We start from the raw sequence: 15,044 nt of genomic DNA on the forward strand, positions 1-15,044 counted from the left end.
CTAGGGGAAATACTCATGCTCACGAATAAAGGCACGTGTGCAGTAACTTCAATTACCACACCGATCAAAGCAAAAGCTGGTTAATAAACCGCCATAGCGCATGAACAATTGTCGTTGTTTACGTAGCTTCCTGCTCTTTTCTACCAGCTGTGTACCTCCGCAATTGGCAACCGTAGACAGAACAAAAGGAAATGCGAATGCAGTGAATCTGTCTCAATTTCTGTTCTAAATTACAACAAGGATAGTTGACCAGCTTAGGGGTAGCCCCAAAGGTGGAGCAGGTTTCTGCGCAGGCAAATTTGGAACGAGGATAGTAGGCCACTTTAGGGAAAGCCCCCAATGTATAGTGAGTTTCTGCAAAAGTAGATTTGACACTCGCCTAAGATGCGGCTATACGGCTGCAGATAAAAGCTGCGAAGCTGTATGGCTGCATTTTGAGTGGATGCTAAATGCATCTTATCAGAACCTCGTTCCACCTTTGGGGCTTTCCCTAAACTAGTCGACCAGCATTCGTCCCTCACTTCTAGTTGGCGATTATTTCGCTCTCGCTGATAGAGGTAAAAAACAAATCTAAGCACCCCCTTTTCTAAGAAACCATGGCAAGGTGGATTTGAGGCGCGTGGAAGCGGACCTAAGATGGAGTTGTGGCCAAGTCTTTTATGAAGTTTTCAATTATAAACCACTTCAACGGAACAGAAGAATTTACCTGCTGGGGGATACTGAGAAAGGCGGCTTAAGCGGCACAACGGAATTGAATGGTACTGAGGGTGACTGAGTGTAATACGTAGGCGGTGAGTTCACTGTCTGCACCTATTTTTCTTTCGAATGTTTTCCAAATAAAACATTATTCCTTGCGCCTATCTCGTCGAGATAGGGCCGCGAAAGAAATGGCGGTAGGAGGGTGGTAATTGAGGCTTTTCGAATCTAAGTACCCCCCTCACTTTCGGCATCGGGATCGTGGAAAAAAGGGGGTGCTCAGAATGTTTCCTCATTTTCAGCATGATTGCTCGTACATCGGGGGAGAAAAAAAAACTGGACATGTCCCTCACTGCGCATCACGTAACTCTACCACCCGGGAGAAGAATTTGCACCAGAGGAGCTATGACCAAGTTGCATCAACAGCTCTTTTGATCCTTTTTTTGTTGTGATTGGTTTCTTTCTTGGTTTCTTTCGTTTTCTTTTTTTGCGGATCCACGACAATCTTTTAATTTCTTTAGAAATGTTGTCTTCTGTGTGAATTATTGTTGGTATTATTGTTGGAGGGGCGTAAGTTCGTTCCTCAGCGTGTAAATGAAGCCTGGGAAGTTTTTTGCCCATCTTCCGCGTGAGGACATTGCACAACTGAAAGTTGCATGCGGGGTATTGTGGCATGGCTGGGCCGAGAAAGGATAGGCTGAGGTAGGATTCACCTTGGAGAGCTTCATCTTGGGTGCCACGTATATGTAGTAGCCAAGAAGGACGCCAATGCAGAAGGAGCCCACATGTGCGAACGGCTTGAAGTAGATCTGGTTAGCCGTCCCGATGGTGTAGCTATACGGAATTATCGGGATTAGTTCCGATCCAGGCTCTTCGCATGCCCGGTCTGTCTCTGACATGGTTCAACCACTGCGCAAATTTATAAATTTCTTAAATGCTTCGGCAGTGCAATCATCGGTAGTAAACTACTGACGTGGACTTTACTCACTACCATGTCGGTTCTCAGATGTTACGCACTTGTTCAGGGGTTAAGGTACATACCACGCCTCAACTGTTTTCGTGAAATACAACAGCATGCGTCATTTCGAGTAACACAAAAGTGAAAACAAAACAACGAAATTACTTCACATTACCTAAAGGAAGAGGGCTGAATTGTAAGACAAAGAATCGTCTATACAAAAGGAAAAAAAGGTACTTACTTGACATCTGTGTGCGTAAAGATCACGGCGGGCTGGTAGTTGTTTAGGTAGCTTACTACGCCAGTATAGGCTGACGACATCACCGTGGCTAAAGCAGCTAACAGAGCTCCAAGGTACGGTCGCCTAAAATAAAGAACGATGTGCACGTTGTAACAACTCGGAGTTTTCTATTTGTGTTGGGCATAGGCAGACTGGTACTCCCTTACAACGATACTAGAAAACGGCCAGCCGATTACCCTCAAACATCGGCGGCCCTTCTGATGCTCAGAGTATACGTCTGGCGCTGCAGAAAATCAATTCCAGCGAATAACAAGCCATTGCACATGTGGCGTCGTTACAAGGGATGTCACATATGTGGCGGAACACGCAGGAATTCCTTCGAAACCCGTCGCTCTCTTACCGAATCATGACAAGAGGAATGAACAGCAAGGCAACGTAGAGCTGAAAATCGATGTTGATGTACCACAGGTGTCCAAGGCACTGGGGTAAAAAAGGGCAAAAAGCATATTTAATGGATTTTTACCGAGAACAATAAACGAACATTCAGTGTTTTTGACTGAAAACAATTCTAGTCATGTACTTAGTCACCCATACTCACATTATCCCCCTATGCCTTCTGCCTTCGAACTTCCGAATCATCAACGAGAGTTGTGGGAGCCTTCTAAAACTAGTATAAGCGCATACACAGCAAAAAAAAATAATAAACAAGCAAGCTAAGCACAGATACCTCTAAAGACGTAAAAGAAAGGAGGTTTGACGAATTAAATGTGGCACGAGGTGACGAACGGATACCGAAGACCTTGCTAATAATCAAGCGCCTCCAGAGCGGAGGGCTTTGGATTAAACACGGCGATATTCTGCCTAGGGCTGAGAGGTGCCCATCCTCTACGCCCTTTATACACCCCTCGTCCATCCGATCGACTTGAGTGGCCCACGCCCCAAGCATTCAACCACTTCCTACTACAGTAAAAGCCGTTCATTCGAACTCGGTTAATTCGAACTCACGTCCTGGTCCCGGCACAGCCCTGTACGTATATTTCAATGGGGGAAACGTTCGATAATTCGATCCCATCGGTATCCAGAATGGTCAATTGGAACTATGGTCTCCGGGTTTCCATCGCTCCGGGCAGAAAAGTGGGCCTAGAGTGATGACAATGTGTTGCAAATCCAAACCAAACCAAATTTACTAGAGGTGCAAAACAACGAAACCGAAAAACAACACCGTGGCGCGCGCGCTACGCTCCTGCAACAACTCATTTCGCGTCTACAGAGGGTGCCCCGCCACCGTCGCCAGTGCTCCGGCGCATGCGATTATTGTTCACGAAAAATTATTTACGAAATGACCTGCCACAAACGTGTAATAGCGCCTAATTCGCGATAACGAGTCCACAGGTGGCTTCTTTGTGTTCTGCCCCCGCAGTGTGGCGTGATTTCCATTCATTCTAATGCCCACCCGCTAATTCGTACTCCACTTAATTCGAACAATTTTACGGTGCCCTTCGAGTTCGAATTGCCGAGCTTTTACTGTATACGGCCCCTTTCGCATATTTCCCCACTACATTCAACGCACGCCGAATAGCTCCCCTGCCAAGTCTGGAGAGCGACCGCTCCAATGCACACGCACATACTGTTCTTGTCCAAGATCACCGAGTTCCCTCCTCTGCCTGCCTCATGCGCCCATTCCTTATCCTAATCACCGCCTACTAAGACCTTAGCCGTATACGGCCGAGTATCTCCCCTCTGGCCGGCTGCCAACACACTACCCCACGTAAATTATAGGCTAATTGATCTGGGTCATCTCATTCACCCCACTTATAACCTCAATATCACGTAATCTAAATCTCGTCGGCTAAGGGAGAGGTCAAAACCGGCATATTCAGTCACTCAGCCGGTCACAGCCCCTGGCCTCACCTCAACCACGCCATCCATCATGAGGTTCAGGTTCATTTCAGGTTGAGCTGAACTTCATGAGCTTGCCTGCCCCTGCATCTGATCCCACTGCGCACGTGTGCTCTACCGAATAAAAAGTTTCCACGCAAGCAGCATGAAAAGTAATTGATTACTGTAATCTCCGTTTGAATCCAGTTTTCACTGATGCAATTAGAAACGTGATCACTTTCTTTACCGGTAGGGGGGTTGTGATTGCAATTAGGCATACCCTTATCAACAACGTGCCCTTAAGACCGGTGTAGCAAAGAAAACCCGATAGCTCGGAGCGATAGCTCCCAAAATTAAACCCCTCCCCACCTCCCAACCGTTTGTTGTAACATCTCGAGGATTTAGTTTCGCTGGACACGACAAGTATTATGTGAAAGGTTTTCACCTGCGGGCAAGTGTACTGGGGCTGAACTCTAAACGCTGCCACGGATTAGCTGCCAAGTACAGGACTGCAAAGCTGCGAGTAATCGTATTCCAAGTTTATCAAATGGTAAGCGCCTTAGCATAACCAAATTCCCCAAAGTTCGAAGGTTTGCGTGACACTGTCACGTCCCATTTGCGATTACATCTTTCGCTCTTTCTGTTTGTTGTAACGTAAGACACGTTTAACAAAAGTGTACTAGAACTGAAATTATAGATATTTGATGAAAGTTCTTTAAATAAAATACCATCCGCAGTCGCTCAGTGGCTAGGGGGCTCTGCTGCGAAGCACGATAGAGCATATCAAGGAACTCTTAAGCTTGAGAACGCGGGTTTGACCCAGACGGCAGCGGACATTTCCATGTTTGCAGCGAAAAACAAAACCGCCCGTTCGTACGAGATTTCGGCACACGTTAAGATCCCCAGTATGACAATCCGTAGCTCAACACAACGCCGCACCTCCCACAACCGGGGAGGAGATTTGCCATGTTAAACCTTAACCTCAACTTCGGCCATGTCGGAACGAAAATGGACACCTAGAAACAAAAAGGGTAGACAGCACAATAACACGACGCTTGGGTTTTTCTATGCTGTACCATCCTTGTTTCTACTCACGGCTTATTTAAAATAAACTTGGTAAATGGCGTAACAAGAAATAAACTTGGCGTGACCTAACGGCTGGAAGATTGCCGGTCCAGTGAGCCTAAATTTGGGCGCCCGTTGCCATGGCTTCTCTTAAAAGCCTCGTCGCGTTGCACCCCCCTTCTACCTCCCCCCCCCCCCCCCACCCCCAATAAAATATCGGAATGATGTGCGCCCGCTGAGAAAACCATGGTTTCACATTAACCGCAACTGAGAGTATGAGAGTTTTGCGGCTATCATCTGCAGCAAAGCCGCACGCGTAGTCATGCTTTCCTTCGGGGTAACAAATAAGGGACGTGTCGCTAAACAAAACTTGGCCCTCTCGCTTTCCGACCAATTCTCCTGATTTATCACGCAACTGTGCATAACGATTCTAATCGAGCGGTATTCGGGTGTAATACCAGGTACATTTTTTAAAACAAACACCAAAGCGTCCTTGACCATTGGCCCACTTTGAGACGTGCAGCGCGCGCGGCGTTGACTCACCATTTCGAGGAAGGGCGAAAAATTGTTTGTGTGAAGGAGCACGCTCCACCACCTCCGCTGGCACGTGTCCAGAAACGTGGCTTTGTAGTCGTTGAGCACGGGGCCATCAGCCATGAGCGGTAAGAGAAGCCAGACACCCACCACAAACATGGCTGGCACCGTTAGTCTGAAAGGCAGCACGGGGAACACAAGCGATGTGTTAGAGCCCTGCCAGTATTTGACACGTATATTTTCCCGAATGCATAAAAATACTCCATTTAATAATGCAACAAGTCTTTGCGCGCGTGCTGCGTGTGAGCCCTTGTGCGTGAAAAAGATAGGAAGAGATCCCTCTACAACAATTGACGAAGCTATGCAGCCGACAATAAAATTTCGGAGAATGACGTGACGATGTCGAGCATACGATTTGATGCAAAGTTTGGTCAGGGCTGCAGTATCCCTCAATGCAAACGTGACGTCCTGCATTGCGCAGTGCCACACTGCAGGTGACATTTTTCAATAAAAACGGATGCATGTAACCGCAACTCGCCGAATGTGATCTGTTGGCAGCATAAATTGGTCACCTGTGTGCATTGCGGTGAAGCTGAACCACGGGATTGCTTCAGAGGTCATCACAACATCCTTCTCTTAGCAAGCCTCGGAGAACGTGGAGGAAGACATAGCGCAGTCACGTGGTTTACGACCAGGCTAAGAATGCAGTCCGCTTGGAATGGTTTGTGACGGAGCGGAGGCGACGCGAAATTTAAAAAAAAACCGCAGCCATTTTCTTATCCCCCTTCACCACTAGACTTACACTGTCACTCAGTTGAGTCGAGTGGGAAGGCAATTTGGTTTTTAACAGCGGAGCTATTTAACCCGCCCGTAAGTTGTCCGACGCGAACAGAAAAGTTACAATTGGAAAGAAAAAAATGCTTCCCGTGGTGGGAATTGAACTTGGATACCTCGTGCTGTGAAACCAGCGGCTAGCCGATTGAGCGATCATCGAATTCCGGACGCACAGCACTATTTACTTTGGGTTATTCGTAGCATTGGCTTTGAACAGCCGGGTGTCCGACGAAGTGAGAGCGGCCGCCAGCTCTGCTGTTTTTACAGCCTTGAACCACTGGTGCAAGCTGCGCCAATTTTTCGATCGTCAGATGTGTAAAAAGTCCCGCTCTTGGTACGGCATTTACGGGCGCTTTCTGTGGCATTTCAGATATTGCAGTAATTTCCAACCGGCATACGAATGCTGTTAGGGCCTACTTAGGGACAGCCTATAAGCACATTCGGTTGGCAGAAAGGAGGGTGCAGCGAAACATGAATTCTAGGAGACTACCGGAAACTTGCCATTTATATATAAGTTGCACATATCCACCATATTCGTCTTGCGTGACTGCAGCTTCCCTTTTGGTTCCTTAATGCGCTTGGGAACACGAATTTTACCGGTGCGCAACGAAATTAAAACAAAAGCTGCTACATAAGTTTGAAAGCGCAAGACCATTTTTTACAAATGTATCCAAAGCATCCCAAGGAAACTCTTGGTCGAATAAAGAAGATGTAAATTTTATAGGTGAAAAACGCAGTAAAGAAACGAAATGTAGTTGTTATTTACAACCAGTTGAACCGACAGTTTTTGGCAACTCAGTTTTGTACCTGATATAGCGTCGAAGTACAATCAGTGGCACCCAGAACATCAGCCTTGTTTTGTTTCTTAGAGATTTCTGCACGTTGTACGAGAGTAGAAAGCCACTGCAAATCAAAGTGCGATAACATTTAACTTAATGAAGGCACACACTGAAGTAAGCACCGCCAATAAACTTTAAAAGCTGTGAAAGGGCTTCGCAAATGCACGACGTCAGTCCGTACCTGATAAAAAGGAATGTTTCGACTGATGGGAAAGCGTTGGCTATTAGCGTAGTTAAGAAGTCTTCCACAAGATCCACGACGTTCATTAGTGACCCTAGGGAGAAAAAAGAATTAGTGGCTGACGCCATCGGTTATCAATTACATGATTTTGTCGAAAGAAACATTACAGGGATAGTAAAGGCCCAATAACGTTTGGTTTTAACTGAACGTTATACGTTCTAGTTCTCTGCGCTTTGGTTCCCCGACCACGGATACCTTCTTTGCTGAGAAATGAATAAAGCTATAAAGCTGTTATTGCTATTTTCCGTTTCACTTCCATTTTTTGCGTAAAGTAAGAAAAGCACGCCAGAAAGCTGCCAGAGCAAACCAGGGCCCCGTTCTTTCTTCTATTCGATCTCCGCCATATTTTTAGTGACTGTTCACATTGCCTTTTAAGTGCAATGCACTTCTTAAGCGACCCTGAACCTGCGTCCACCGGCGATGTCCGCATCACATACCCACGTGGGGGATTGACCAGGAATCTCCTCGTCTTCCTTGGCAACGGGGGGAGATGGGCGCGCGCTGCCTGGCCGCTGGCATGGCACATACCCACGTGGGGGATTGGCCAGGAATCGGGCGTGAGAAGGGCTAATGCACCCGCTTAAAGGAGTACTGACACGAAATTTCAAAGCTGAGATCCGCTCTAGCAATCAAGTACAACGACAACACAAATAGGTGTCTGTGAATAAATGCATCTTTCTTTCTTTGTAGTTGTGTGTAGTGTGTGTGTGATCTCTCTTTCGCGAACATTACCGAACCGCGCAAATTCAACTCGTGCATTCGCACTTTCACATTCTTCCCCTCGGGGAAATGCGGGGAATTTTTAGTTTCGTCGCGAAGATTGGAAGCCAATCAGATCGAGGTTATTTTTTGCCGAAGTCTTCGTATGTGGGCACCCTGACAGCCCCGCGGTGGCTTCATGACCCCGGTAAAGCTTACCGTTGAGGTGCTGCAGCCAGGGAGCGGGTGTAGAAAATACAGGCACGCTTGCTAAATGCAGTCGTCGGCTAAGTGACGGCAAGCCGAAACATTTTAACGCAATCACCACTAAAACAAAACCTGCCACCTGTAAAACACATTGTTGGGCGCGTGGGTGCGTACTTTTGACGAGAATTTCAGTGCGACAAACACGACACAGAAGAAGCAGGACGGGACAAGCGCTTCTTCCGTGTCGTTGTGTTTTGTGTTTACCGCCTATGCTGAGGCAGCCTATTTTACGTTGGCTTGTTGAGGTTTGAATAGTTTAAAAAGCCCATAGCGACCGAAAGTCCCCGCTTATATTTGTTTTACATTGAGATATCCCTGGTGCCTCAGTGTTTGGGTTATAAAAACGCTGAGGCAACATCCACCCATTCCGCGCTTCCCCGTTCAATATTCATGGAGGGACAAATAGTATTGTGCAGAAAAGTGTATGGTTATTTATTTATTTATTTATTTATTTATTTATTTATTTATTTATTTATTTATTTATTTATTTATTTATTTATTTATTTATTTATTTATTTATTTATTTATTTATTTATTTATTTATTTATTTATTTATTTATTTATTTATTTATTTATTTATTTATTTATTTATTTATTCTGGGTCACTCGTTCACGAGGGTGTCATCTAAGGGAGCATTACCAGTGGCCGTGGGGTCTGCGATGAGAAAGGCATGGCCGAGCATCACCCACGTAGAACTGTAGAACCGAAGTCCGTGAAGAAACCTGAGCTTTGAGTCGGCAGGGTCGCTTGGCTCCGTCTTGAGCAGTTTTTCAGTGTTGTACACGATCGAGAATCCCAAGACAATGTCACGGCAAATACCTGGCACCCAGAAAAAAGGCAAGTACGAAATACTCGCCATTCTTCAAAAGGATACACAAATGTCCCAGTAGGTTTGCAAATATTAATATAATAAATCTGTCTTGAGAATGAAAAAAAAATTGCTTTCCTGATTCCTTGCCTGAGCTATGGCGACTACTAAGGGATGGGAAATTTCATCCGAGTGGTCTGTACGCTTATCCACGTGCTCTGTATTTCAAGTATGTCGGCGGATTTATACTGATTCAACGATATCGTGAGTATGCAAAAAAAAAAGGTACATGAACTAACACGTCAAATCCTATTTACCAGTAGCCGACAGTGTCGCACTGTCGACAGGGAAATATTCAACCGCTGCAGCCTCATAGGGCTGAACGATTGTAATTAAATGCATAAGAAAATAACCAGGAAAACATGAAATAAGTATTCAGGGGCCGAGATATAAAACAGGGGTACACGTGCTCCCGCGACGAGGGGTAAACTTTCTTCTACCATGGCGCAGTCGTGCTGACGCTCGCGCTAGGAACAAAAGCCATTTTGTAGTCGCCTTAGAATTTACCAATGACACTCTGAGCGTGCTGCGGTTTTCTATTGGGTTTCCCATGATTGGGTTCTATAAATCCGGATCTGAGTTCAGTTGTGTAGACTGTTGAGCGTTGTTTTTTATTATTATTATGCATATGGCCCCGTTATATTATTGCATTTTTATTGTAATTTCATCCCACTTCTGTTTTCTCCTTTCATTGTAACTTTTCGGTTACTGTGTCCCATTTTGTTTTTTATTCTTTCTTTTCTTTATGTTTCGCTTTTTTACCACATTAAATTTCAACCTAGCTCAAATAGTCCCGTAATCGGACTAACCTGTACGGTATTAATTAAGTACGTATTTCCCTCTGAGTCTCTATCTCTCTTCATGTATATATATATATATATATATATATATATATATATATATATATATATATATATATATATATCGAAATAACGTCGAAACGTCGAAATAAACCCTCTGCTGTTGCTGTTACCGAGGTTTCTTTGTGTTCACCACGCCTTCGGCCCCATCGCCAGCATGCCAGTTATATATATGTTTCCTTGCGCTTGATTTTCTCATATTGGGTATCACTGTCTTGCTGCGGCACATGCGTTGCTCCGGTCACAGAAGTCCGCCACGCAGCGTTTCTCGCACGCCCCTCGTTCATCACGCCAACCGTGCGTAGCGTTCTAAGCGTCTCAGTTGGTCCGTTTGCTCGCTTCGGCAGCGGCATTGGCTGCCTGTCGCTGCTTTCGTTGTCCAACAGTATCGGTACTTCGTCTCGTCATTTCCACTGCTGCCGCTTCCGCCCTGCACAAGCTGCACAATCATTTTACAAGCAGTGACGAGAGGCACAGCACGCGTTGACCCGCCGTGCGACCGGAGGGTCGGCAGAGACAGGCGGCGAGGCACGCTTCGACTTGCCGTCTTCCTAACAATGTCAGCACCTGTGCGAAAACAGCGCCACCGCAGCCACCGCTCCGTCCTCCAGTGCTTTCCTGTCAGTCACTATTTTTGCAGATCGACGGCGAAAGTTTTGGCTTTCATGCCCCATTTAATGCTCACGCAAAAAAAAAAAAAGGAAATCTCCGGAAACACCTGAGCACTTCTTGTGAGCAGTGAATGAGAAACTATCGATGTACAATTAAACGCCGCTGAGTGCCCCTTAGAGTTTTGGAGTGCAAGCACTGTTTTACTGTTTTTCAGTTTCGGTGTGGTGTTGGGAAGTGGACGGCCAGATTTCGCTACTGCCGTGTTTGCAGATGGGTAAACATTGGCCACTACACCTCTGTGGATATGGGCAATTGACCATGTTTGGCGTAGCGTTGAATAGCCCTAACGATATGAAGCACCGCGAGGTGCCAAGCAACGTCAAACTCGTTTTGCGTCAAGCTGCGGGTACGTGTTAACGTCGGAAGAACTGAAAGCGTGACGTTAGACATAACGTCGGGTAAATACATGTCTACAGTTGTGTTGTACGTTATTTTGCTGCTACAGAGCCCGCAAGCCGGACGCCCACTTTTTCGCTCAATGGGTCATTTAATGCTCCTTGCCCAAGATGTAATGACATGTACAGAGGACAACACCCCTGTCTAGAACACAGCTTCTCGTGCTTCCTTCTGCGTCTTTGGCGTAAACTTGTTTACGCAGAACGATTGCGCCACTGTGAAGTTTACTCCCACCGCTTTTGTTCCCAAGATTTGTTTGAAGAGCTTGCCTATGCACTTTTTAAACGCAGATGAAGAAGTAGAACCCGCTGTTCCAAGACAACTGTGTTGCGCGCGCAACGAGCAATCATCAGCACTGTAATAACAGAAACATTTCTGGTGTTATTTTTCTTTCCTGGCTTATTTTGTTCGACATGCAGCAGTTGCGTTCCGGCTAGACACAGACCTTTTGGTTTTCCTCGCATTCTGTTCTTGAGCACAGTCCGTAATGCAATATCGGCCAGCGTTCCAGACAGTACAAGAACTGCAACGGCACCCAAGGTGTACCTGAATGAGGAGAAAAAAAACAGCGTAGAAGAGCCATTGTTACCACATCCTAGTCATATATATCTTTCCCGAGGCGCTTCATTCTGACGCTTACTATTCTACACAATGATGCCGCCTGCACGCCTTTGATGCTCTAATAAGTGACCGCCAGGATTCTTCCCCACAGTGCACACAGAAGGCCACTCACTACGATCAAAGCGGTAAGAAAGGCCGATTACAACACACGGCATAACATCTGACTTGAAAACGTGGTCTGCGCTATGACATCGCGCAGTGAAGCATGACGATCTGAATTGCACGACGTCACAGCGCAAGTCACATTTGTGAGTGAAATAATATATCGGGACTATCTGCCAAATCTGCTGCCGCGAACGCCGCGATTGGTCATTCAGGTTTCATTGCTGCACAATAGATACGCGGAGATTTTAATAGAGTAGACCCCTCATGACAGGTGTAATTAGAATAACGTCATTGTCCGGCAGGTGTTGTATGTTGATCACGCCCTAATTTGGATTCCCGCTTGAACGCACTGTTAAGGATGCGTGGTAGCGAACACAAAGTGGTACACTCCGATTAGTTCCACGCAGCAGATGAGTCCCTTGTAGTCTGCTGTGCTTTCATCGACTCTCAGTAAGAACTTAACTGAACCAACCGAACTCAAAGGGCTACTAAGAACGAACTTGTCATCTGGGATGCAATTCAGACCAAAAATACCTTTTGAAACCACTAAAGGCAGCAAGTACCTTTGGATACCGGAACAGAAAACATGAATAAACCTTCAACAGAAATCTTTGGGCCCTTTAAATGGTGTCTCTTGAGTCCCCTTTCATATAACTACTAAAGTACAAAAAGCTAATTGCATTCACCTTCCTAACGAGATTAATGAGTTGCGTTGAACATGTGTCAGCTTATTCTTTCCCTGATGTTACGACAGTTGTCATTATAATACCTAACATTTACTTTGCACCGCACAAACCCAAAATAGGCGAAATCCGCTGTGGGCGTTGGCAGACTTACAATATCCCAGCCTGCCAGCCGAGCACTTTTGTTTCGCCCTGAGCTTTGCAGCCTCGAATGTTGGCCTTCACGCCTATTTTCCGGCCGACTGAAAAGGAAGCAGCATTTTTGTAAAGTCCCAGATGCACTGTCTCGCCAAACAGAAAGACACGAAGGAAAGAGGGGGAAGATCGACACAGCCCGTAATATTTTTTGTCATAGGATATGGTATTTTTCAGAAACAGTGGACTGCAAAAGGATAGGAACATGAACAGGCGAGACAGATTAAATATAAACATACATACATGCTTGCATACATACATACATACATACATACATACATACATACATACATACATACATACATACATACATACATACACGGAAGGAAAGCCTGGCAGGCTATAACGCCAAGGGAAGCATAGGGGAAATACCAGGTCTTTTGCTTTTTTTACTATGATTAGTGCATTTAGCATTTTTAGTTTTAATAAGCAAAGAAAGTGAAGAAAAACACGCGTCCAGAGGGGGGACCGAACCTACGCCTTCCGATTAGATCTGGATGCCTTACCAATTCGGCTATCTGGCTGACTCGGCTATCCGCCACTTTCGGTGGTATTTATATTTAGCGCAACTATTTCTGACGATTGAGGGTATATATATATATATATATATATATATATATATATATATATATATATATATATATATATATATATATATATATATATATATATACAATTATTGTTTCAGTCCTTATTACAATTGCTATTCGGCAGATATGGACGTCGAGAAAAAATCGCCCGCTTTCCGTACGCGGGAATGCAGAGCACGGCTGATAATTTCTTTATCCCTAACCACAAAAAAGACAATCCTGCATATATTCGACACTAAAAACACTTTCAAGCCCCCTTACTAGCCTCAATTTTTTTCTCTTTCTTGCCCTTACACTCTAAGAAATCGCACCAGGTGGGCTTCCCCACAATGTCCAGTAACAATGAATCAAGTGTCACCACATGTGCGAATTCGGTGAATGACGATGCCCAGTATGGGATGTGATGAGATTAAAAAAACAATCTTCGCTGGGACAACAGCGCAAGGCGTTCATATGCGCTGTTACACCAGCGCAGATTCCATTTTTCACTCTAATCGCATGCTTGGCATCTTCATTCATCAAGTTGGCCAATTTGAGGCCACGTAAGACCAAACTTTCAAAATATTGCAGTGAGACATTACAGCGACGCTCCACACTGCGTTCTTTTGCGGCATTCCCCGAAACAGACAGCGTCCACGTGCTTCACGCCGGGCGCACATTTGGTGGATTGGTTCCCCAAGAATGTGTATTGCCACCTATTATTTTTGTACTTTACTATATATTGAGAAATTATATAGCGTCCTTCTAACAAGGCTAAAGTTCTTACTCCGGGAGCTCGAAACTACTGACGAACAACCTGAGACAACACTCGAACAAACGTGCGCAACAAAACCACAGAATGCCGGACCACCCCGCAGCCATATTGTAAATATTTTAAGCTAGATGGAAATATTAGGTGCAATAAAATTCTTCTAAAAGTTTCCACAACGGACTTTAAGAATATGTGATGATATGTGAATGATATGTGTGAAAGAATATGTGAATGATATGTGATGAAATAGCACATTCTGATAACTTCTGAATGGCTTAAGATGGAAGCATAATTCTATTTTTAAATTATCATGAGTAAACAGGGAGCTTTTTAAGGGTGAAAGCAAGAAAATATTTTAATGCGTTTTTGAAGGCTGAGTTTCACTTTAAACCTAAACAAATTATTAGAGCGCAATGTCTTGTACAAAAGTGAGCAGTACTTTTGCTCCTAACGTTGACGTTCGGCACCGTCAAGCAATGGTTGGTTCCACACAGTTGAGGCAGCCTACTCCGTCGTACATGAGAATGAGAACATTCCGCTAATGCTCCAGAAGCGGCAGGTTTAAAGCAGAAATACAACAAATATTCAATGTCCTCGCTCGCGCAAGAAGGGCACAGCAGTCCTGTATCTTCCAATGTTAATTCAAACACAAAGCTGTATGTTTACATCCCGTTCTGACGCACGCAAGCCTTCGACCAGCTGTAACTCAGAGCCTGCTTTACCCAAACGGCGGCACACTTTTAAAGGGGCCCTGCAATACTTTCTTCAACTTTTTCAAAACATAAAGTGCTTGCAGAACATCGTCAAACAACTCATCGAGTACTCAGATTAGGGGGTTGCAAAGTACAGTCACGCTCACTATGACCTACACCTCTCATTAGTATTCAGACAATTACTATGGACACATACGCTGGGATAAGGTTTTTTTTGCGCATTACAAATGTACAACATTAATATACAATAATGTATCACCTAGCCACTATCGTCCGATATCGCTCGCCAGCATCCCCTGTAAAATATTTGAACACATCTTTTACTCTAACCTTGTCC

The 15,044-nt window shown here is 45.0% G+C and overlaps 1 protein-coding gene across 1 annotated transcript in view; it reads right to left on the reverse strand.

Moving 5' to 3' along the window:
- LOC144159527 (nose resistant to fluoxetine protein 6-like) overlaps positions 1–15,044 on the reverse strand; it is a 67,468-nt gene that overhangs the window by 8,544 nt on the left and 43,880 nt on the right. Inside the window, exons 4-12 of the mRNA XM_077691088.1 lie at positions 12,613–12,700; positions 11,495–11,595; positions 8,893–9,072; positions 7,227–7,320; positions 7,014–7,109; positions 5,382–5,547; positions 2,296–2,375; positions 1,896–2,018; positions 1,410–1,530 (exon numbers count right to left, since the gene is read on the reverse strand). Coding sequence (XP_077547214.1) covers positions 1,410–1,530; positions 1,896–2,018; positions 2,296–2,375; positions 5,382–5,547; positions 7,014–7,109; positions 7,227–7,320; positions 8,893–9,072; positions 11,495–11,595; positions 12,613–12,700 — 1,049 coding nt within the window. The remainder of the gene's footprint in view (positions 1–1,409; positions 1,531–1,895; positions 2,019–2,295; positions 2,376–5,381; positions 5,548–7,013; positions 7,110–7,226; positions 7,321–8,892; positions 9,073–11,494; positions 11,596–12,612; positions 12,701–15,044) is intronic.

This window comes from Haemaphysalis longicornis, unplaced genomic scaffold, assembly GCF_048455015.1.
Source record: "Haemaphysalis longicornis isolate Haplotype H1 unplaced genomic scaffold, Haemaphysalis longicornis Haplotype H1 scaffold_1, whole genome shotgun sequence".
Classification (NCBI taxonomy): Eukaryota; Metazoa; Arthropoda; class Arachnida; order Ixodida; family Ixodidae; genus Haemaphysalis; species Haemaphysalis longicornis.